Below are 22527 nucleotides of genomic sequence, written 5' to 3' on the forward strand. Positions count from 1 at the left end.
CAGGCTCAGCCAGCCGTAACAGAAGTAGAATAACATACAGCAGCCAGCCGAGTTCATTTGTAAACATGCCTTCCAGTCAATGGACACTCAGTGAAACAGGTTTCTCAGCAATGTCACATAAAAGTTTAACCATGGATTGCTGCATCCATATAAGGCAAAGCGGTCAGTGTGTCTGATAGGTAGCAAAATCTGTGCAATTCCTAGATCCCTAGAACATCTTGAGAGAACAATGGTTGTGTGAGAATACACAGCACAGACCCTTCTCTACTCTGAAGTCTCTTGTCTTGGCAGGTACAGGACGATGGGCATCTCAGCGTAGAGGGGCAGGATCACCTCCTTCAACCTGCTGGCCATGCTTCTTTTGATGCAGCCCAGCAAACGGTTGGCTCTGGGCTGTGAGTATACACTGCTGGCTGTGAGTTTCTCACCAGCCAACACCCCCAGGTCCTCCTCAGAGCTGCTCTGAATCCATTCTCTGTTCAGACTATTTGTGCTTGGGATTGCCCCAACCCAGATGCAGACCACCGCACTTGCCTTTACTCTCAGTTTGCTTTGAAAACCTAATGAGTACACCCCAAACTGTTAAAAGACAATGAAGTTGAACATATTTGAGCCTTCAAGCAGCTAATGGTGTCAGCTCATCCTTTTGGCATCCATGGTTCAGTCTGAGGTGTGATCACCGAATGGCATTTTCTGTTTCTAAACTTAGTACTGTACTTGGTACTTAAGGGAGATCTGATTAAGAATTACTGTAGAAGGGGCTGGTTTTAGTAAGACTTTCCTTTACTCCAGATGCTGGAAGGGGCCAACAAGCCAAACATTCTCAGAACAGAAGATGACTCTGGTCCTGACTCCTTTAACACTCACACCAGAAACTGAAGCCACCAGAAGACACATTTTGTTCAAGTACTCTCATGTGAAAAATTACTTCAGGGAAGGCAGAAGTTTTTTAACATAGAGGAAAATAGACACTGTTAGCTCTAATCACAGTGGCCACAATATACCTCAGGGAGGCACAGTTAGAATAAAATCCACTTAGGATTTGTGAACACTGGGCACTGTGCTGACTGCATAGGACAATCCTTTGTTTTCAGCATGAGATTTGAAGACTACACAATGTGTAAGATAAGACAGCAACATGCATAAAAAAATATTGAAAAGCAGCTCACAAGAAGTCCTGAATGTAATGCCAGTCCTGAGGGGGAAAGTTGACAAAGGATGTATATCACACATACAACCAAACCTAATGGAGGAAAGACCGCACAAATAAGTCTTATGTTAGCATTTTCTAGTTTTGGAGCTTCCTATCTTTGCAATGCTAATCAGAAGAATTAGCTTATGTTCAAGTAAGCTACAAATGTGATTGTACTAACTTCTATTTATTACCACCACACACACAACCAAGTTTATGCAAGTGAGTGAGTATATACAGTATGTGAACAGAGTGAAGATAAGGTTTATGAAAAGCCACAAAGCACTATGACAAACACCACTAAGTATTCAGCAGATATAAACAGCAATGAAATTCTGCACAGGGACTGACAAGGAAGTGGAGACTCAACTAAAATTTTTTTGATTATTAAGAAAGTAATCATGAAATTATGTAGTTATTACTGTTGTGACAATAAGTCCACCCATTTTGCAACGACAGATTAAAAAAAAACCCCACACCAATAAATAGTATCACTCAATTAGGTTTATGAGAACCCAGGTATATACATATAAAAGACAGCATCAGGCTAGAAAATGTAAAAAAGCATAACAAGGTAAGTTGTTATGTTTCACAATGAGGGTAATGAGGCAGAGGATCAGGTTGCCCAGAGAAGCCATGAATTCCCCACCACGGGAAGTGTTCAAGGCCAGGTTGGATGGGGCTTTGATCAACCTAATTTAGTGAAACATGTCCCTGCCTGTGGCAGGGGGGGTGGACTAGATGATCTTTGAAGACCCCTTCCAACCCAAACCATTCTATGATCCTATAAGTGAACCAGTCTGAAGGGTGGAAAATACACCAGTGAAGACTAGATAACTGTAGGTGCTCTTTGCACGTACTTCTACAGAGAATATACATACATGCACAGGTGAATTAAAATCTAAAAAAGAACACATTCATGTGTCAAATATAAACAAGTTTACCCAATGCCTCGCTTCAGTTGAGACATTTTAGACCTCATGTTACCATTACATTTTCCAACTGTGATAGCTGTGTCAGTATTAATTCTGCATGAGCAAAAATTTCACACCTTGGTCAGGTACCTCAAGAGGTACCTGAAGTATTTTTTGATTGAAGAACTTGACTAATGACCAGAGTAACACTTGGCTCAAAGAAACAAATTACAAACAGGACATGCTATATGCGGGCAGCTTTCCCTACAACTGAGTCAGTAGTGTGACAAAACAGAAACTTTTCAATATGACTGTGGAGAACAACAAAATTGTCTTCCTGTATTAAATTTCAGAAGACAGTAGTTCATAATTAACTGTGAAACTATTAGCTCTTAGGTAACGTGTAGTCAAGTTAAGACATTTGCTTGGGAATCTTCTGCACCAGGAAGACCCACATGAATTTACTTTAAAATACTAACATAATAAAGGGGGTTTGATAAATTTTGTGCATCTCCCTGGTCATCACTCCAAAATCAAGCTATATATAGCAGCAGTATGATGGCCTCTACCAGAAACACCCATTTAATCAGCTTCATTTCTGGAAGCACTATGTATGTATAGAAATGTATTGTACAAAGATCTCGTACCTTTTATACCTGCTTGAAACCATCCTGGAGGAATCCTAAAAGAAGAAGAAAAGAAAAACTAATTAACATTTCTCTCATATTTATACTTCCAAAATATCACTCCACAGAAAACAAAGCCTGCAGTTAGCAGCAGGAGGCCCATGCCTCAAACAGCTACTGTATAACTCGGTTTTGCACTATTTTGTTGTCAACAATAGACAGAATACCCAGGATTATTGTCACTATGTTACTGCTCCTGAAAACCATCTCAGAACCCTTAAATGACAGCTTCTGGTTGTATGTTCAGGCTGGATTCACTTACTCTGCCCCCTTCACTACCACTACTAACACAGAAACTTGTGCACTTCAGAAGCTGTACATTTACTTTTCTAAAAGTAACAGAGCAAAACTGATCTGATCCTCTGGCACCACTGCTGTCCTTCCGGACAGAACAAAAACTGAAGCCGGCCAGTAGTCACAGTTGAGACATCAATTTATTATGCATCAAGTAGGTCATGTTAACTATAGGTATACTCTGCTATAAAAACCCAGGTGTTGCAGGCTGGCTCCCCTCAGCTTCTCTCAGGTCTTCTCCTGTCATTTACTGTTAAGCAGGTACGTTAGAGCTCTGTATATGTATACTTTGTGCATTCGAATGTCAGACTGTGCCTTGTCAAGCTACGGTAAGTCAATTTTTATATCACTGCTTTCTGAGCACCTGCAGAGGCTTAATGCATTCTAATTACAAACTTAAAGACTACTCTGCATCTCCTTTGACTGCTATTTGGAAATGATCTTAACTGAAATAGTGAGGAACAGAATACATTTTAAATAAGAGTACAGATTTAAACACAAGTTCAATGGTGCAGGAACTGCGCATCTGGCCCCTGAAAGATACATACATGGACTACTTGCACATTACAAGTTTTAACATAATTTTCCTAGCTAAAGGTAAAGAACCTAATTTCTTTTCAGAGTCCCACAATGGAGTAAAATATTTTCACTAAGATTACTTTTGGGGGTTTGGGGTTTTTTTTTGTCTTTTTAATTTGGAAAAAAAAATTCATTACACTTTTACTCTGACTTTGTAAAGATGGAAAAGGAAACAAAAGTAACAGTGAGGATAATGGCTCATTTATTGTTACACAGTCCCTGAAAAAAATATCAGTACAATATGTGCAAATGGGAAAACCTGAAAGAATATATTTGCATCAATAATGCAATGGTTGTACCTTCCTAATACCAGTCTGATCACAACGAAAAATAAAGACATGCTTCAACTGGTAAATGATTACTCAAATTAGAGAGCGTAAGTCCACAAATATTTTTTAAGATGTTGTAAGAACAACATAAACCAATTATTATACTAATCATAGAAAAAATTCCCCCCCAGCATCAGCAAATATTAGGCAAAAAGTCAGGAAACAATATTTAAGGAGCTAATGAACTGAACCGTTGCTCTTGCTGGAAAAAATAACGGCAAAGCTTGAAATTTTGTCTGTTTATGACACTAACTGCAGACAAAGGAATAATGAGTTCTCAAAACAAGATGCATGAGAAATTCCACCCACTTAGAAAATCCTACAGAAGGTTACATTTCACTGATCAGTGCATTAATGTTTTTATAAGTAAACAAACAACCTTAAAAATAGGCTAAGAATACTATTTTATTGCAGAAAATAAAGTGGAGAAAATTATTTGCATTACAGAAAAGTGCATTTTGTTTCATGAAGCATTTTCAACTTCTACAATAAGTGATACACTTTCCCTAATACTAGCAGAAGAATAACATTCAACAAAGTTAAATCATGGAAATTATTTAAAGACCCACAAAGTGAAGTAAAATTGCTGCTTTAACACTGATAACTATTTTATCATTGGTGACAGCATCTGAAAAGTAGCAATTCACAGCTATGAAACAGCAATCTAATTTCACCTCTAAAAGGACAAGGAAACAATTTTAAATGGTACCGATGCTATTTTTAAAGTTTACTAAGGGCACGTTATCTTTGAAAGGTCAAGGCAGTAGGGGGAGTTTCTAAGGACTGGAAGGAAGTAAATGTCACTCCTATCTTCAAAAAGGAAGATCCAAGGAACCACATGCCAGTGCTTACCTCAGTCCCTGAGTAGGCGATGGAACAAATCCTGAAGGACAAGAAGGTGAAATCAGCATGAATATATGAAAGGGAAATCATGCCTGACTGACCTGACAGCCTTCTGCAATGACATGACTGGCTCAGTGGATGAAGAGAGAGCAGATGACTTTTATCTTGATTTTAGCAACGCTTTCAGCACCTTCCCCCATAACATAGGAAGTCCAGCTGGATGCTAGTCACTCAGCAGGGGCTGATACAAGGGCTGATACAGGGGCCAGTACCCTTTAACACCTTCATTAATGACTCAAGTGGTGGGACAAAGTGTACCTTCAAACAAATTCATAGGCTATGCAAAACACGATGAGCAGCTAATAATGCATCAAATGGCTGTGCTGTCATGTAAAGGGACAAAAAAAAAAAAAAAAGACTAGCTGGATAATGAGCTAATAGAGGCCTCATGAAGTTCAAAAAAAAAAAAAGGGAAATGCAAAATCTTTCACCTTTGTAGGAATAATCCCAAGCACCAGTACATGTTGCGGACCAGCTGAGAAACTTCTATGCAGAAAACAACCTGGGGGTCCTGGTGAGCACCAAGCTGAACATGAGGCATCAATGTGCCCTTGCAGTAAAGGCAGCCAATGTCATCCTCAGGATGTGCTGCTAGCAAGTCAAGGGAGGTGATTCTTCCCCTCTGCTCAGCCCCAGTAAGACGACACCTGCAGTGCTGAGTCCAGTTCTGGACATTTCACTATGAGAAAGACATACTGGAGAGACTCCAGCTAAGGGGCACGCAGATCAGTAAAGGTTTGCGACATCTGACACATGAGGAGAAGCTAAGAGTGCTGGGACTGATCAGCTCAGGAGGTATCTTGCTAACATGTACAAACACAGTAAAGAAGATGGAGTCATACTGCACTGCACTCAAAGAAAGGATGAGAGGCAACGGACAGAATGTGAAATACAGGAAACTCAATTTAAACGTAAGAAAGTACTTTCTTACTGTGAGATTAAACATTAGAGCGGGTTACCTAGAGAGATTATGGAGTTCTTATCCATGGAGAGAAAAAAAAAATTGGCCACAACCCTGAGCAATTTGCTACAGTTGACCCTGCTCAGTTTGTAAGGCTTGGACTACAGACTTCCTGAGATTCCTTTCAGCCTTAATGATTCTGTGCTTCTGCTCTGCTTGTCTGAGTTTTCCACCTGCATTCTTCTCCCAGCTTAGTGAGTTTAAGTGAACACATACCTAACATCCTGCAGCTTCAGAGGACTTCATTCTGCTCTCCAACACTTATCTGGGGATTTGCCTATCTGAACTTTTATATATAGAGGGCTGTGAAAGTCCGATTTTTAGCTTTAAGACAGTCAGCAATGACTGACAAGTTGATTTGACTCTCACGTATGAAGAGATTTAAGTAGTTTCATCTAATACATAAAGATAATGTTCAATATATATGAAAACTAAAATGCCATATCAATAGTATCAGTCACAGCTCTTGGTGGCGATGGTTTCAGACACACCCTGGTTGTCCCACTAGCCATAGACAAGTAGTTTAACTCTCTTTTTAAGCTTGGATGGAAAAAGAGTTACATACAGGTGACTAGGTCAAAATTTTGCCTAATTGTATCTACAGATACAACTCTTGCCAGTTGAGTAGAAACTCTGGGCTCTAAGCCTCCTGAGCTCTTACTTTTTTAAACAGCTTCTTTTTCAGGAAAATGCCAAAGTCTTGAGGTTATGGCCATGCTTTCTGGTGAACATAAGCCTTGGCTTACAGTGAAAGGCAGAATCCACAAGAAGGACAGAATTTACATTTGACACTGCAGTCTAATGAAGCACACATACTCTTGTACAAAGAAACCTCTGGATCCTGGATGCTTGCTTTCTACTCTAGACACCAAAGGAATGCACTGTATGCATCGTTTACCCTTTTCATGTAGTAAATGCAAATATAAGCTGTTAATGCAATTTATATACATAGACTTGTACATATACCTCAACAAAGAGGCTTCTAAATGTTTGACAGAACGATTCACAAAAGCCAGTTCTTCAGAAAAGAAAGCTGGGAAAGCAAACACATGCTCAGGGACGAAGTACATGGCAAATACTTTCATTTGCTATAAATGACAGCTGTTAAAACTAAGGAAAAAAAAACCAAAGAATTAACTAGCCCTTCGTAAAAAAGTTTCCTCAAGATGTATTAGTGGTTTTTATTTTAATAGTTAAAACTAAGCATGAACAAAAAGTTAAAAATACACATCTAATACATAAAAACCATTTCCTCTGAAAATGAAATTAATACTGCAGATTTGGTAAATTGTGACTTTTATTATTTTGGAATCTGTAATTCTTTAAGGTGACGATGAAAGCACCAGGGAAATATATTATCTGTCTCTGTTCTCATGTTAAGAAATTATTTTGTGTGTCTTATTTATCCAAAAGTTGCTGGAACATGAATATATATGCAGTTATATAATAAACAGCATTATGTGTCTATTAATCAAAAAAGAATAAGCTTTCAAACTACTCATAAGCTCTTAAAATGAAGCAAGCATCTCTAATAATTTAAGATCTTATCTCCTCTATCACTGCTGGAGAAGAGAAGGTTGGCAGAAAATGAAGAGGAAGGTTGCTGTTCTGCAAAGAATTAAGCTAAAAGCAGATGATTAGGTGCATATATAAATACTAATTTACAAGTCTTGCTTACATCATTTAACATTTTTAAACTTTGAGTTTTAACCTATGTTTAAAATAGTAATTACTATAAAAGTGATTTGTCAAAATAAAGCTTTAGGAACAATGAATAGATCAGCTTATTTGAACATCTCAGTTTGAAAAAGTAATTCTTTTTATTGTCTGTGGAAATCCTGAATGGACAAGCAGTCAGTAAAGAAGTAACGTATAATGGTTATGCTAATGGCTTCCTTCATAATGGTTGAAAAATATTGCTGCCAAAGACATCAGTTCTTCATCCAGGGTTGAAATCACACCCTCATTTCAATTCAGTGTTCAAAACACAGCTTTAAAAATACTTTTACTTCTTGCACATGATCCCTGGCAGCTTGCATTACCTTATGACAGTATATACTACTGCAAACAAATTACATAATCAAGTAGTTTTGCTCTTGATTCACCTCAAGTGGTTCAAGAACACTGCAGACTGACATAGGTCAGCACTGCTGCAGAAAACTGGTCATGCTCCCTTCTCATGTCTACAGAAGTGTTTATGCAGCCAGGTATTAATGCATGACATATGGTGATCTAGGTGAAAATGATCATGGAATCAGCAAAGATCTGTCTCATTCACATGAGCTCCTCCATCTCATTCACCAGACAGCTGAACACATACATACACCTGCAGCACAAGAGAATGTATGAGGGCAGAATAGGCAGGTGAGATTATTTCCACTAACGAAACCATTTATTACCAATTAAATTTCTGCCAAACTAGAATGTAAGCAAGTCTGCTAACTCGCTCTCTGCTCCTGGCTCATCTTGGTACTTCACATGGCCAGTACAGAGATTATACAAACAAACTGGTCATCAGGCTTTAAATAAATAGTTCTCTGTGTTTACAAGTGTCTGACAAAGATTTCCAGATGTTAAACTAACCCTACCATTACAAATCCACTTGTTAAAATGCACCAGTGAACATGCTTTTGAACATTCACAAACTCTAGAGGTCGGCTGGACTAGGAAAATGGTTCACTGAAATCCCTTGAAAGACTACTTACAAGCTTTGCAAACAATTAAATCATCTGGATCAAACCAGGCTCTTAGAGTACGCTGGTACATATACTGGCATGTAAAATATGTGCAGTGTTTTAGAATTTGACTGTACATTAGCATTGTGACTACATGATATTCCTGCATAATAGATGGATTATGCAGTCAATGATATGACTACATAATAATATGCATGGTTAAATTTTTACTTAAATTAGGCCATCAAAACAATTTTTTTTTCATATACAATCCAAGTATGAAAATGTGTGGCAAATAAAATATCACTGCATGGAGGAAGGAGGGCTGTCTGCTCTTTTACATATCAAGGAACAGGTAGATTTTATCTCTATCCAGCCAATTAATTTAAATCCAATCTCCTCCTTGAGTCACATCCTGAGTAACTACATCTACTTTCTTCTTACATTCTGTACAACTTTATGTTGCCATTTCCTAGGAGACCCCAGTTACATATCTTCTGCAATGCAAAGTTTCATTCAGATATGAAAGTGAGGTAACATCTGAATGGCTGACAACTGAAAGACAATCTGATCCTAACACAAACCAGGAATAAGTGCAGGTGTGGAAAGTAGGAGGAAGAATGTTGAGATACACTTCTTTCCCCTTCCATCAAAATTCCCCAAAAGCACGCATTGCTCTCAGAAGCAACAGTGTCATGAAGATTACCTTCCATTCCTGATTCTAAATACCTTGAAAATGTCTAGAGATGGTTTTTACAGAATGCAATATAAATCCAACTTTGAATGGAAATTTTATCACCACTCGGAAAAGGAAGGGTGAGGGAAAACTCCACTCATTATTTCCACAGAAACCATTCTTTCCAGAAGCACTCTCAGGTGCTTTCAATAAGCTTAAAGCAGCAATTTCTGCTTGCAACCCCTTGTAACAGTGCACTTTCTAAATCTCTACTTAGAATACTTGTATGTTCAAAACCATTCTAGGTTCCTTTCCCTCTCCATACTCTCCTTGATGCCAAGATTTTACATCCATTTCCAAGATTCATTATATTTTGTATTTTTTCCTGGTGTGAATTTCCTACAGATGACCTTAAACACTCCTTACTCACTCAATAAATCTCTTTTATAAGCAGTCATTCTAAAAATGAACTTTTTATTTCTAAAACTGTTAGGAAAGCATGAAGTTATCACCACCTATTAATCAGTTACAAAATAAACTGGAACAGGAACCTTGTAAGATTAAACAAAAACAAAAGCTGACCTACTGTTCTTAAATTTCCTGACCAAATTTTTCGTATTTGATCTTCCTTTGGTTTGTACTCTGGCGAGTTGAAACCAACACATTTTTAAAGAGCCTTGTTTAATTTACATCCAACTGATTTTTTTTTAAAACAAGCCATAATGAATAACATGCAACAGAATAAAACTTTGAGCAGGAAAAAGACATTCCTGTATTCTGGAGATTAAAATTCAATTGCCAGAACTATTTTGCTACTGTAGCACCCAGATGCCTAATTCCAGATCAGCAACACTGAACAACCTCTTCTATGTGACGCAGTTGATACAGACAAGCAAGACCTAAAAGTACCATCATGCATCTGCATAGAGAGACACACACCAAACAGAAAATCCAAAGAGAAGGCACCCTTACAGACGTGGAGTAACCTAAAAGTAAATTATAGCAGCACCACAAGTTGTCAGTTCCCTAGACTGACTGTGACTTCCACTGCAGCCCATATGAAATTCATGCATCTCAAACAGGTTCCAGGCAGTCTCTTCTACCTCTTGACTATGCAACCCTCTAAGTAGAAAAGCTGTTAGACTTATCTTTTCAAAACGGAAACATGAAAACATGTAATTCTCTGTGATATGTTCATGTTTCTGGACTGTGGGTGAATGATGTCTTAGGTAAGAACAACTGCAGTTCTCTTTACCTGACAGAGCAGAGCGTCATTGAAGTACTGCACATTCAACATGCACGCGCGCAGAGCTCGTTCCTATGCTGGTTTTGGTTTTCTAGCTATCAGGAGCAATGAAGACAACCATGCAAATAACACCTCTTCCCAAAATCTGCCAGGACCCAAAGGTACCTACAAGCTCTGGCTCAGCACTGGCCTTACCTGGCTCCTGCAGAGTGACTCAACCGTTCCTACACACAGATTGCCTGGGCACCACACCAGCAGACACAGGCATGATGCTCTTTTCTGAGCCCCATGGAGTGGGAAGCATGGTTCAAAGGCGCTCAAGTGCCTTGAAGAGCAGCCAGTCAGGCTGCAGCAAGGGCAGCAACATCGAAGCCTGCCACAAAGATAGTCATTATATCCAGACCTACTGAAATATATTTGCACCATGTTTCCAGAAGTATTCTGTAGTACATGCTACCTGTCTCTAATTAGTCCACAGGATAAAATCCAACTATTCCAACCATTAACTATTCATACAATTATGAAGAATAAAAAAATACAAGACATGAGTATACCAATTATTAAACTGTGGCACAATTTTAGATCAGGCTTATTTCGTATAATGGTAATATAAATTAAAAATTGTAACATAAGGGGTTTTATCTGCTCTTACATAATTCCACAGTTAAAAAGGTATAAACGTTTTGTATGAAGAAAAACTCACTAGAATACGTAAGTTCATGGTGGCTCTTTGCCTGAAAACCAGTATGAATTAAATCTAATGCCTAACTTTTGGGGCTACTTCTTGGCCAATACACAGGTTACAAACCTATGTGTTATATTACATACTTACATGTAAGTATGTTCATAAAATGCTTTGTTTTGTTAATATTGTAGCATATTGTTTTCCTGTTCACTGACAAACATATGCATGCAATTTAAGTAAAACTATAGTATGTTTACAATGTCCTACAGGTTTCAAAATTATTACTTGTAAATAGTAAAGCAAAATAAACCAAATTAACAATTACAGATTAGAATTTCCTCAGAAAAAAGGAAACACCAAAAAGAAGCATGACCAGCAGGTCAAGTGATGCGATTTTCTCCCTCTACTCTGCTCTTGTGAGACGACAACTGCAGTACTGTGTTCAGCTCTGGAGCCTCCAACACAAGAAGGACTTGGACCTGCTTGAGCAAGTTCAGAAAAGGGCCATGAAGATGATCAGAGGGCTGGAGCACCTGTTCTATGAAGACAGGCTGAGAGAGTTGGGCTTGATCAGTCTGGAGAAGAGAAGGCTCTGGGGAGACCTTGGAGCAGCTTCCAGTACCTAAAAGGGGTCTACAAGAAATCTGGAAAGGGACTTTCTACAAGGGCATGTAGCGATAGGACAAGGGGGAATGGCTTTAAACTGACAGAGGGCAGATTTGGCCTGGACATTAGGAAAGAAATCTTCCACTGTGAGGGTGGTGAGGCACTGGCATAGGCTGCCCAGGGAAGCTGTGGAGGCCCCACCCTTGGAAGTGTTCAAGGCCAGATTGGAAGGGGATTTGAGAAACCTGGTTGAGTGGAACAAAGGTGTCCCTGGCTGTGGCACGGAGGTTGGAACTGGATGATCTTTCAGGTTGTTTCCAACCCAAACCATTCTATGATTCTGTGAATACTTTATTTCCAGCTAGTTATCTGCACATGTAGTGAACTAAACCCCAAAGGAGTGGTGGAAAAGGGAGGGGAAAAGAGAACCACAGACCAGAAAAACAAATTTCAGTCAGGGAAAAATTAAGTGTCCTACCTTCTGTTCACTGAAGTGAACCTTAACATTTTTTTTTTCCTACAGCGTCATCTACTACCTTTAATTAATACATAATTAATAAAGGCTTCAGACAAGAACTAACTTAGACATGGCTAAATACCTGGGTGCAAGCGATAAGTTTTTTCCTGTGAAGGCAAAGGAGTTGTGACTCATCCCTCTGTTTACATAGAGCCAGGAGGCCGCAAAGAAACACTGCAAGAAAGGCTAAGGAATCAAATCCGACATCTCACAGGAAGTTAAATATCTTCAATTCCTACCTATGAAGAAATCTATCACAGACATTACGTGAGAGATTAAAGGAACACCTAAGGTAAAACAAGTAGCTCTCAGGGAAGTCACACGTCACTGACAAGAAAACAGCTCCCAAAAATAAGGAAAATTGAAATACTAAAATATATGAACAGATTTTTTCCCTTATTCAGGATTCTCAGTTTCTACACCCAAGCAATATTTGATGCCAAAGAACAAGGGTTCAGGACAAGCAGTCAGGCACTCAAAAGCTACGAAGATCAGGTGAGGCTGACAAAACCTGACTAGATCTCAAGTGACTCATTGACAGAGCAGACCTGGAAAATCATCAGACAGTGATTATATCCAACATATGAACTTCATGGATTAGTGTTGAATAGGCATCAACTGAACATGCAGGCTTCCTAAGATTCCCAGAAAAGAAAGGGAACTTGGAAGTACTTGAACATAACATGTCAGTCATAAAAAAATAAAGGAAATATTGCCAGAAACCCTGAGGAACAACCTTCAACACATAAGCAAAAAGCACAGGATCTGTAACACAAAATTTAACACTGAAACAGGAGAGCATTTTAAAACAAGATAGAATTCAGATGGACATAAATCTTTACAGATTAGGGAAATTAAGGAATTAGTGTCAATTCTGAAGGGTCTTTTCCAACACAAATGATCCTATGATTCTAGGATCTCGAGTCACAGAAGAGCTGTAACAGAATGACACACACAGCAGAGATGACGATAGTGAAAAAACAAACAGAACCTGCTGAAGTACTTTACAGCAAGTGTAAGTATAGAAACCTGCTATATGTGAGAGCCCTCTCACAGAGCTGTATGTGCACAGTCCTTCACAACACACTACCCTGCGTCTACACATACAAACAGACAAAATACAATTTCCCAAAATTATTTCCAATGGAATTTGTCTCATATTTTACACAGCATTACATCTTTTTCAACCTCAGTTAGAAAGCCAAGCTGCTTCTTGGTTTGCACACTATGTACTAGAAACACACCCAGTGATAAAACCAGCTTCTTCAGTGGAAGCAGTCTGAAACAATGAACTGTCCTCCAACCTCTACGAGGTACTGGCTCCAAGTAAAGAGAGGCGAGTATACCAGCAAAATGGGCCTGACAGCTTCTACTAACAAATGAGTAAATGGAGGCTGACAAGCCAGAGACTACTCTGTGGTTCCAAAGCCAAGTAACACAGAGTCACCACATCCATACTACATCCACTTCTTGGCAGGTCTCCTTCATGTTCCATGTGAGGTCCCCAAGAAATAATAATCTGGGGTTTCCTCCCCAGTCAAGTGTCTGAAATCATGCAAGGCTTGAACTACAGGCCAAAGCAGTGTTTTCATAACATGAAACCTAGATCTGTGATGCACACCCCACAGTGTTGATTAACGGCATGCAGCTGTTTCTGAGCTAGCAAAGGCTAGCCATGTCCTTGCAGCATTACACAGGCAGCCAGACCTGGTGCTGCGATGTTCACACCATATGCAAGGACTGGTTCCTGGCACATTATTCTTCAAACAGTCACCAGGTATGATGCAAGAGAGCACTAGGTAGCATGAACAAAAACCATACCAGAAAACCTTGGTAATAATTGAGCCAAAAGCTCTTATCAGCAGTTATGATCCTTCCATTAAGATTTTATTTTTGAGGGCTTTGATTACTTCTGTATTTCTTTAATATCTGCAGATGTTGATGCTATATACCGAGCCTGTATGAGCATTTGCTTTGTTGTTGTGCTGTTTCTTTGCTTCTCACTTGGTCTGCAGGATTTAGAAAGTATCTGAAGAGCAGGCTGTGCTGAAACCCCTGCAGTTCCTGGGCACAAACATAAACCTAAAGCAGGAATAAGAAGCCACCACAATGGCTTGCCTCCACAGATACAGGCTTAAGACAGTTTTAGTTTTCATGCAGGTTCTGCAAGGAATAGTTGTACATGTGTACAGGCACACAAAACCAAGTATTTAATTACAGAAGACTTCATGGGTACGTTTATTTACAAGGAATGAAATACATTCCTGAAACAAAATTCTTAGCTTGAACCACTTATTCTCTAAATTAAACTTTACTGAACACAGATGTTAGAAATATGAAATTATGAATGCTTTTCTCTAAGAAAGGCAAAGTTTGCTTGTCAAAAGTAATCAAGTTTATGCGGACAATGGTGAGCCTCTGGACACAGATGATGCCTTCCACAAACAAACTGCAAGATTTATCTTTCTGATCAGTTTTTATGAAGACAAATGATGACAACCATGTAGTACTATTTCCCTATAAGAGAGGAAGTCATATAATCCTAGAACGGTTTGGGTTGGAAGGGACCTTAAAGATCATCTAGTTCCAACGTTCCATTAGACAAGGTTGCACAAAGCCCCGTCCAACCTGGCCTTGGACACTGCAAAGGATAAAACAGCCACCGCTCCTCTGGGCAATCTGCACCAGTGCCTCACCACCCTCACAGTAAAGAATGTCTAATCTAAATCTGGTTTGAGTCATAGAATCGTAGAATAGTTAGGGTTGGAAAGGACCTTAAGATCATCCAGTTCCAACCCTCCCTGCCATGGGCACACTAAACCATCTCACCCAAGGCTCTGTCCAACCTGGTCTTGAACACTGCCAGGTCAAGTGACTCAAAGTAGGGATACTCAATCTGCATCCTCAAGGCCACACATCACTGGCCAAACAACTTCATTTGGCTCATAGCCAGTTTATAGCCACCCACTTTCTGTTATGTCTCATATTGGTTACTGCTAGCTCCCAGCTTCCTCATTTCTTAGGGGCAAAGGGACTGCAATTTCACTGGTAAGCACTTTCTGAAAGCAGCAGTGTTAGATAGGGCACATACAATATAGTTGAATCAGATTTGCTGAGTATGTGCAGATTCTTTGGGAATGTAAAATGCACTGAACAAGCATTCATCAGCAGCACCACGCATAGGCAACACATACACTAAATTTGCTCACATAGGAGGAGGGGGATTTTGACAGAGACATACACCATTCAGCTGAGAAATCCAGACTCCACTGTTTCAAAATGCAGTTTCCATTAAAAAACACACATACACATTTAAACCGAAAACTAGCAATCTCTTCTGTAAAACAATTCATTAAAAGCCTCAAGTTAGACCAAACAAGACTACCATGCAGCATTATTAGTCCTAACCTTACCGATTAATTAAAAAAATTACTACATGGGGTGGGTTTCTGTGTTTTAGTTTGGTTTGGGTTTTTTTTTTTCCCAGTGTCTAATAATACAGACATTTAATTATGTGAAGAAAATGAAGGCTGCAACATCAACCAGTTCAGAACAGGTCAGAATGTTGCTGACTTAGCAAACTTATTCAAATTCTCCCATTGACATGCATCATGATACTACCCTTCCTGACATCACCATACAATGTATTTTTACACAAGATCTTTTTGGTGGAACACAAAGAAGAGTACCGAGTAGTATTCAGCATTTTGCATTTGCTTGGTTTTCACAAGGTGGCCAACATGCCTGATTTACTGCTATTAGCATACTCAAACATGCCTGTATTGCCAGAAACTACTTGAGTGATGACTTGATCACATGTGATCATGGAAAGATGGAATTCTTGTGTTCCTGTCTTTCTTATACAGATCACAGGAATAATTTGGGTCTCCCAAGCCATACCAACCTTGGCCGTCAAGTAGCTGAAGCACCTGTTTCATGTCATGAACTGTACAGGGCAGCAAATTCCCTGCAACTGATGTCACTTACTTTAAAAACACTGCACAGATTGACTTCAGATGCAAATACATTTTAAAAAATAAGCGACCTTTTAACACTTAAACATTGAATTGGAATACTTTTTAACCCATTTCTATGGGAACATTTTTAGACTTCTAATACAATGTCCTCATAAATCTGTTGCATCCATTATTATTAAGCATTTTGCAAATACTAATGACTTTTCATACCATCCCTACAAAGCAGATCATGCTCTTAATCTGCGAATAGAAAACCTAAGTTGAATATTATCTGGTAACTAGCTACCAAATATTACAGTCCCAGAACTTGACTGGTCAGAATTACATGCAACTTCATACACTCAAACACAGCTCATCCTAATCCATGTATGGCTGTAGTCTAATCACGTTTTATTTACTTAAAAAACAAAACAAAAAAACCCTCACAACCAACCAGTAGTATAATCACATTGTTATGCAAAATAACCCTTGACCTAATCTGAAGAAAAACAGCACATGCTTTAATACATTTGGGCATGACCCATAGCACAACTGCATTTTCTCTATGGACACAAATTAACACCAAGTAACATCATGACAATGTTCTTGTAAAAGATGAATGCACACATACAACTCTCCTTTGCAAGAACTACATGCAACCTAGATGAAAAACATCTTTGAAAAACTGTGTTCAGGTATGAATAGATACAAACATCAGTACTGTATGCTTTGGATAATGAGAGTAATTGCAAAATGATGCTTTATGACATTACACTGCTGCACAAAATAAAAAAACAGGAAATGCAAAATAGACAGGTATAAACTGGAATGCGAGCTGAGAAGCTTATCTGGCAGCATATTCTTGGCATAGGATCCAAGTACAAAACTCTGGGGAAGTTTGTGTCAGGCAGGTTTTCAGATGTGTTTCCTAATGGAAATACACGTAATACTTCGCTGCATTCATCACAGTTAGTCACACTGCTAAGAAGTCACCTGGAGAATTCTATTCCCCAACTTCATCTACTGCTTTCTGCATATCTTGTAAGGCGCCTCTATTAAACATCTGCAGCTTTGTAACAATGGTATGTATCACAGCTTCAGAAATTACAATGCATTGGGTCACATCTAAAGTAAAGGACTGTATTTAAGCATTAAGAACTGCATCAGAGCTTTTCTCTACGAGCACAGCTGGACCACATTCTCTTTAGAAACTGCCTGCAATGTTCTGGTAGAATGTTAAACTTTTCTAGAGCAAAAGGTTAAAAAAAGATCAGATGTGGTTTTCCGTCTATTTTCTTAGGCTCTTGGATGACTTACAACTAAATGCACAAGTCAGCTAAATGGTCAGCTAATAAATCAAGTTTAGATGACTTCACCAGCCATCTACCTACTGAAGTTAGCCACAATGAACCCAATCTGTAGTGGCACGATTTTGTAATTATACCATTAGATTAATATGCACAATACGTAGACATTACATCCTATCCTCACCTTCAATCAACAAGAAGGATTCTTGAAAGGTACAGGCAATTTCTACATTAATGATTAATCGAATGATTATACAACCTAGTTTCTTGCAGAGAACAAAAACCTGCATTGCTGCTACAGGGAGGAAAGAGAGCAATCCAAGACATGGCAATACTATGTATGCAAGTCAGTGCTGGGAGTTGAAAACTAAAGCAACTTCTCCATTTGTTGTCTTGGGTAAACAGTTCCACTGGAACTTAGCACTAGGGTTAAGCCTTAGCCTGTCTCCTATTGCACGTAATTTCAATGTATTTCAAAAACGTGATAAAACTTCTAGTATAAAGACAAGGTTCCATGCTACCAATGAATTTTTTTGTCTAACAAATCTGTCCAGTGGTGCTGACTATGACTCAGTGTGGATGTTTATGTCTCAAATATGTCTTACTAACATCTTGTATGAAATAATTTGGTAAAATTCAACATCTTAGTTTCTTAAATATTTTGTCACTGCACAACCTGAGAGCAACACAGCAACTCCAAGAAATGCCGATTACAACTGACAATATTTGTGCATGTGGTCTCCTAAAATATTCCTCTAACAGTGAATTTCAGGAGGCAAGTGGCCAGGGTATCAGCACAACCTAAATGCTTTGGTGCAAAGCAAAGACCTTGCATATAGTGGGTTTGGTGGGTGTTTTCTGAGAATGAGCACTATAGCACCATTTCTCCATGTGCTGGAACTCAGCAAGTCCCCTAAGAGACTCCCAAAAAGTTAGTAACTTTAAAGTAGTAACTTTATGCTTGTCCTTTGGTTTTTTTTTTTTTCCCAGGCTTTATTACACATAAATTTTTACTTTCAGTGTGCATCCCCATACGTGTAAGTTGTCCACAGCACTGCGACTCACAAGCTGAGAACCACTCAATACTGCAGCATAAAAGTAGGAGGAAAATCAAGGCGGGGAGTTGAAGTCAGATGTAACACTTGTGTCTGGGAGTGGATTTAGTGTTGATTCACCTGGTGAGGTGTGTCTTTCCACGCTATCTTTTGTAAAAGTTAAGTAACAGTTCTGACTGTAATTGTTTCTCAGTGTCTGTAATGTCACCAGACCTACCATCTTCCGTATTTCCAATATAGAAAATTGAGAAGCTCATTTCAGTGAAATAGTTCTGTTTCAGGGAATGTACTCTCAGGTCTGGTGTAACAACTCTCATATCTCTGTGCTTTGGATCAAGGACTTCAGCTTCAGCCACCGTTTTCAAAAAATGTACATTTTGCCTATGAGAAGGAGAACAGCAACTTCGGACAATGTCAGAACTGAAAGATAAGGTTAAGGGCTGGAAATCAAATATTATTCACTAACATATTTAGCCATCAAACATGAAGTTTTTACTGTCTTGTTCACCATGGGCACAGTAACTATGTATTTACAAATTTCATAAAATGGTAACAGAAAGGACAGATCAGTGAAAACGTCTTCCTACAGAAATGTATTTCTTTTGCTTAGTAGACAGAACTAGAATAAATATTGGTCAATGGCAAGTAGAATTGACTGAGTTCTTAGATCTGAAACAAAGAACAGAATTAGGCTTGACTTGCACAGAGTAGAATCAAAAGGAAACCAAGTCATCAAAGCTGAAATAATACTGCTGTCAAATTCTGTTCAAATTGGGCAAGTTGTAAGTCTTCTAATAAAAGGCGAGTTGACAGAGTCAGTAATAAACTGATTAAGTCTTAACAGCTACAACTTTCTACAGTTCCATCTGTTCTGTACATGTGCCACCCTGGGTCTTTGCCAGATCTGAGGCCTGGGACTCTCTTCTGTATTGTCAGTGACAGCATACCCCTGCTTTGCTCTGTCAACAAAGAAGTAGCGCCTGTTTGAATACAGAGGTGACAAACTTGGAACAGAGTAGGAGATAATTAATACAGGCAGTCTGGTAAATAGAAATTGAGATTGCTGGTCAAGAAGAATAGAAAATATGGATGAAAAAAAAAGGGGGCATGGGAATATAGCCAAAGCATTATGTAATAATCCCACTAGGGGAAACTAAAAGTGGCAACTTCTACAATATTTGCTGAAAAAGTGGAAACAGTGAACAGAATAAGAAAGAGTATACAAACCAACTTGCAGAAAGCATAAAAACTTTTCAGAATGAGGAATCCTGGCAAACAAGCTGCAAAGACAATAGATCAAGTTGTAAGAGGTATACTCAGAGATGGCTTCTCTACACAAATATTTTTGTTGGAGTTCACCAGGAAAAAGCATGGTAAGGGTCTCACATCACAGGACTTCATGGAAAACTCAAAGGGTGTTTTTCAAACAGAAGCACTGATAGAAACAAATTAACAAAATGCAAAAATATGAAAAAAAGCTAACTCCCAGGTTGAGAAGGTATTTACTTCTTGAGCTTTAAAGAAACTATTGATGTTACTAAAAAATGTAATAGGTAAACTACTCAAGATCACATATAATCTCTTAAAACTGCCCTAGTACAAGTGATTAATGTAATCACCACCTCTAAGAAGATTCTGAAGCAGACCAGATAACTATAGACCAGTAAGCCTGACATTCATACTTGAACAAAGTGGCGCTAGTAAGTCTAAAACAACTGCGGAATAAGTGAGTAAATATGATATAGTGTGGAAAGGTCCGCCAGGGCATTTGTAAAACAGTTATTTTTTTTTAAGTAAAAAGTGTCCAGAAGAGAAAGTTGGTTGACAACCTACTGCATTTCAAAAAGGTATTCCCTTTAAAGACTTCAAGAAAGTATGATACACTTAGATTAAGATCTAACATCCTTCTGTCAATAAATCACTGGTGAAAAGACAGGAAATAATGGTGGACACTGATGGTCAGCTTTCAGTACTCAGAAGCGTTGCATGGGAACCTCTTCTGGAACTTCAGTTTTCAAATATATTGGGGGATTAGATGTCCACAGATGATATTGAAACAGAGAAGATGAGGGTCAACTGAAAACATGCAGGATTTCTCTATTAGGAGTGGCTGGGAGGTGAAACAGGAGATGAAATTTAGTGTACATAAGCACAAAGCAAGACAAAAGTTAAAATAGTTCTAAATTTACATATGCATTATCACTCACAAATAACTCCGAAATCTTAAGTTAGACTAGACACACACAACAAAACCAGTAAACTTGGTGCTCAGCAGACAAACAGGCATATATTGCGAATCGGCAGGAAAGAAACAGAGAACAAAACAAAAAATACCATTAAACCACTCTACGCCTGCATACTGTTCTGAACTCTTCTGGTCTGTTTTCTGATCTCAAATAGAACAGTCAAACTGGAAAAAGTAGACAGTGTTACTGAATATCTCCTGTAGAAGGAACAACTACATAAAGCAGAATTCTTCAGCTTTGAGACAAGGCAGTTGAGAAGGGCCATGCTCTCTCTGCTGCGGTCAGTCACATAAAGAGGAAGCAGTTGTTCCTCATGTCTTCCACTGGGACACCTTGGTGAAATCACATGGAAACAGATGGCAAATGACACATTCAACTTAAACAAAAGGAGACTATTCTTCACATTCCAGGTAATTAAGCTGTAGTAATGAAGACTTCTGAATGTTAACTGCATCCACAAGCACATGAAAGACTGGGCAAAACTTCTCAGCTAAAGGGCATCCAGACCCACTAAATTCAGTGATGCCCCCTCTGGTCATGGGTGGTTTGAAAATTATCACCATGTGCTTGTTCTGTTCAAATATTTTTTTGCTCCATGAATGTGCTATTGCCTCTGTTAAAGAGTCATCAGGCACAGCTGGATGGCCTTAGTGTGTAACACCGGGTTTGCACATGCTGTTAGATTAAACAAAAGAGGAGAAACAAACTCTCTAAAGAGACTAAGGACATGAAAGCAAAAAGACAAAGCGTTTGCAGCAGTCAGTGCGGTATGCAGGAGAGGTGTAACAGGCATAATTGGCAATGTTTTGATGAAAGGGGGTGCTGCAGGACTGAATGTAACCTGTGGCAAGGGGACTGAAGAACAAAAAAGGGAAAAGAAGTTTCACAGATGCAAGAAGTGTTTTTCCCAAGAGTGTACATAGATGTTTTTTTCAATCCCAGAATCAGCAATTAGAAGTTTGTTAACTGACAATAAATAAATTAGAAAATTGGGTTCTGATTTGAAAACTCTACCTCCAATTAACTGAATATTCTAGACCTGTGAGCATTTTTTTCACTTCAATCTTCAGATTTCTCTTACTCTCACTAAAGAATAAGTTCTATGGTGAATATCAACACCATTCTCTTCAAAGCTGCTACAGAAATAGAGGATCCTGTTGTCAGACTCTGGTCTCAATAGCATTGAGCTCTGACAACTCCTTAACTTCAAGTTTGTTTTCATATAGGTATAATCTACTGTTACGAAGAAGTAAAAAGAAAGCAGCAGTACGAGTTTTAAAACTGAGTAAAATATCAGAGTGAACAAGTGTTAATATCTCACCTGTAATAAGTATGAGCCAGGGTTATCTGCACTGGAACTCTCATTTTGTATTGTATTTTGTTGGGTAATAGCGTCTTCCTTCTTTCGCTCCTTCTGCCCTGCTTCATCATCTTCATACTCATCAAGGCTCTAAAACCAGAAATATTCTGTTATAAAACAGTCTTTCTATTCATGCTCCACAATGCTTCCTGTGCTTCACAAAATTCACACATCAATGAATATTTTCAAAGATTAATATTTCAGAAAAGTTTAACTGCTTAAATACTTTTCTTTCCACAGATACTGGTACCTCCAAGAACAATGTTTGATAACTAACTTTCTCTTAATACAAAAATGAAGAATAATCAAATCAAGATCCAACTTGACAAAGCTTTAGGCA

At 38.6% G+C, this 22527-nt stretch overlaps 1 protein-coding gene across 6 annotated transcripts in view; it reads right to left on the reverse strand.

The window, feature by feature from the left end:
* Positions 1 to 22527, reverse strand: part of PAWR (pro-apoptotic WT1 regulator) — a 79084-nt gene that overhangs the window by 16776 nt on the left and 39781 nt on the right. For all 6 annotated transcript variants that reach the window (XR_009963865.1, XM_062613820.1, XM_062613821.1 and 3 more), the window contains 2 exons: positions 22149 to 22277; positions 2754 to 2788 (listed from right to left, as the gene is read on the reverse strand). Coding sequence is in view for 5 of the 6 variants with exons in the window: in XM_062613820.1 (XP_062469804.1) it covers positions 2754 to 2788; positions 22149 to 22277 (164 nt within the window). In the remaining variant the exon portion in view is untranslated. The remainder of the gene's footprint in view (positions 1 to 2753; positions 2789 to 22148; positions 22278 to 22527) is intronic.

The sequence above is a fragment of the Pezoporus occidentalis genome, unplaced genomic scaffold (assembly GCF_034315485.1).
Source record: "Pezoporus occidentalis ecotype Australia unplaced genomic scaffold, CSIRO_AGI_Poc_V1 ctg17, whole genome shotgun sequence".
Lineage (NCBI taxonomy): Eukaryota > Metazoa > Chordata > Aves > Psittaciformes > Psittacidae > Pezoporus > Pezoporus occidentalis.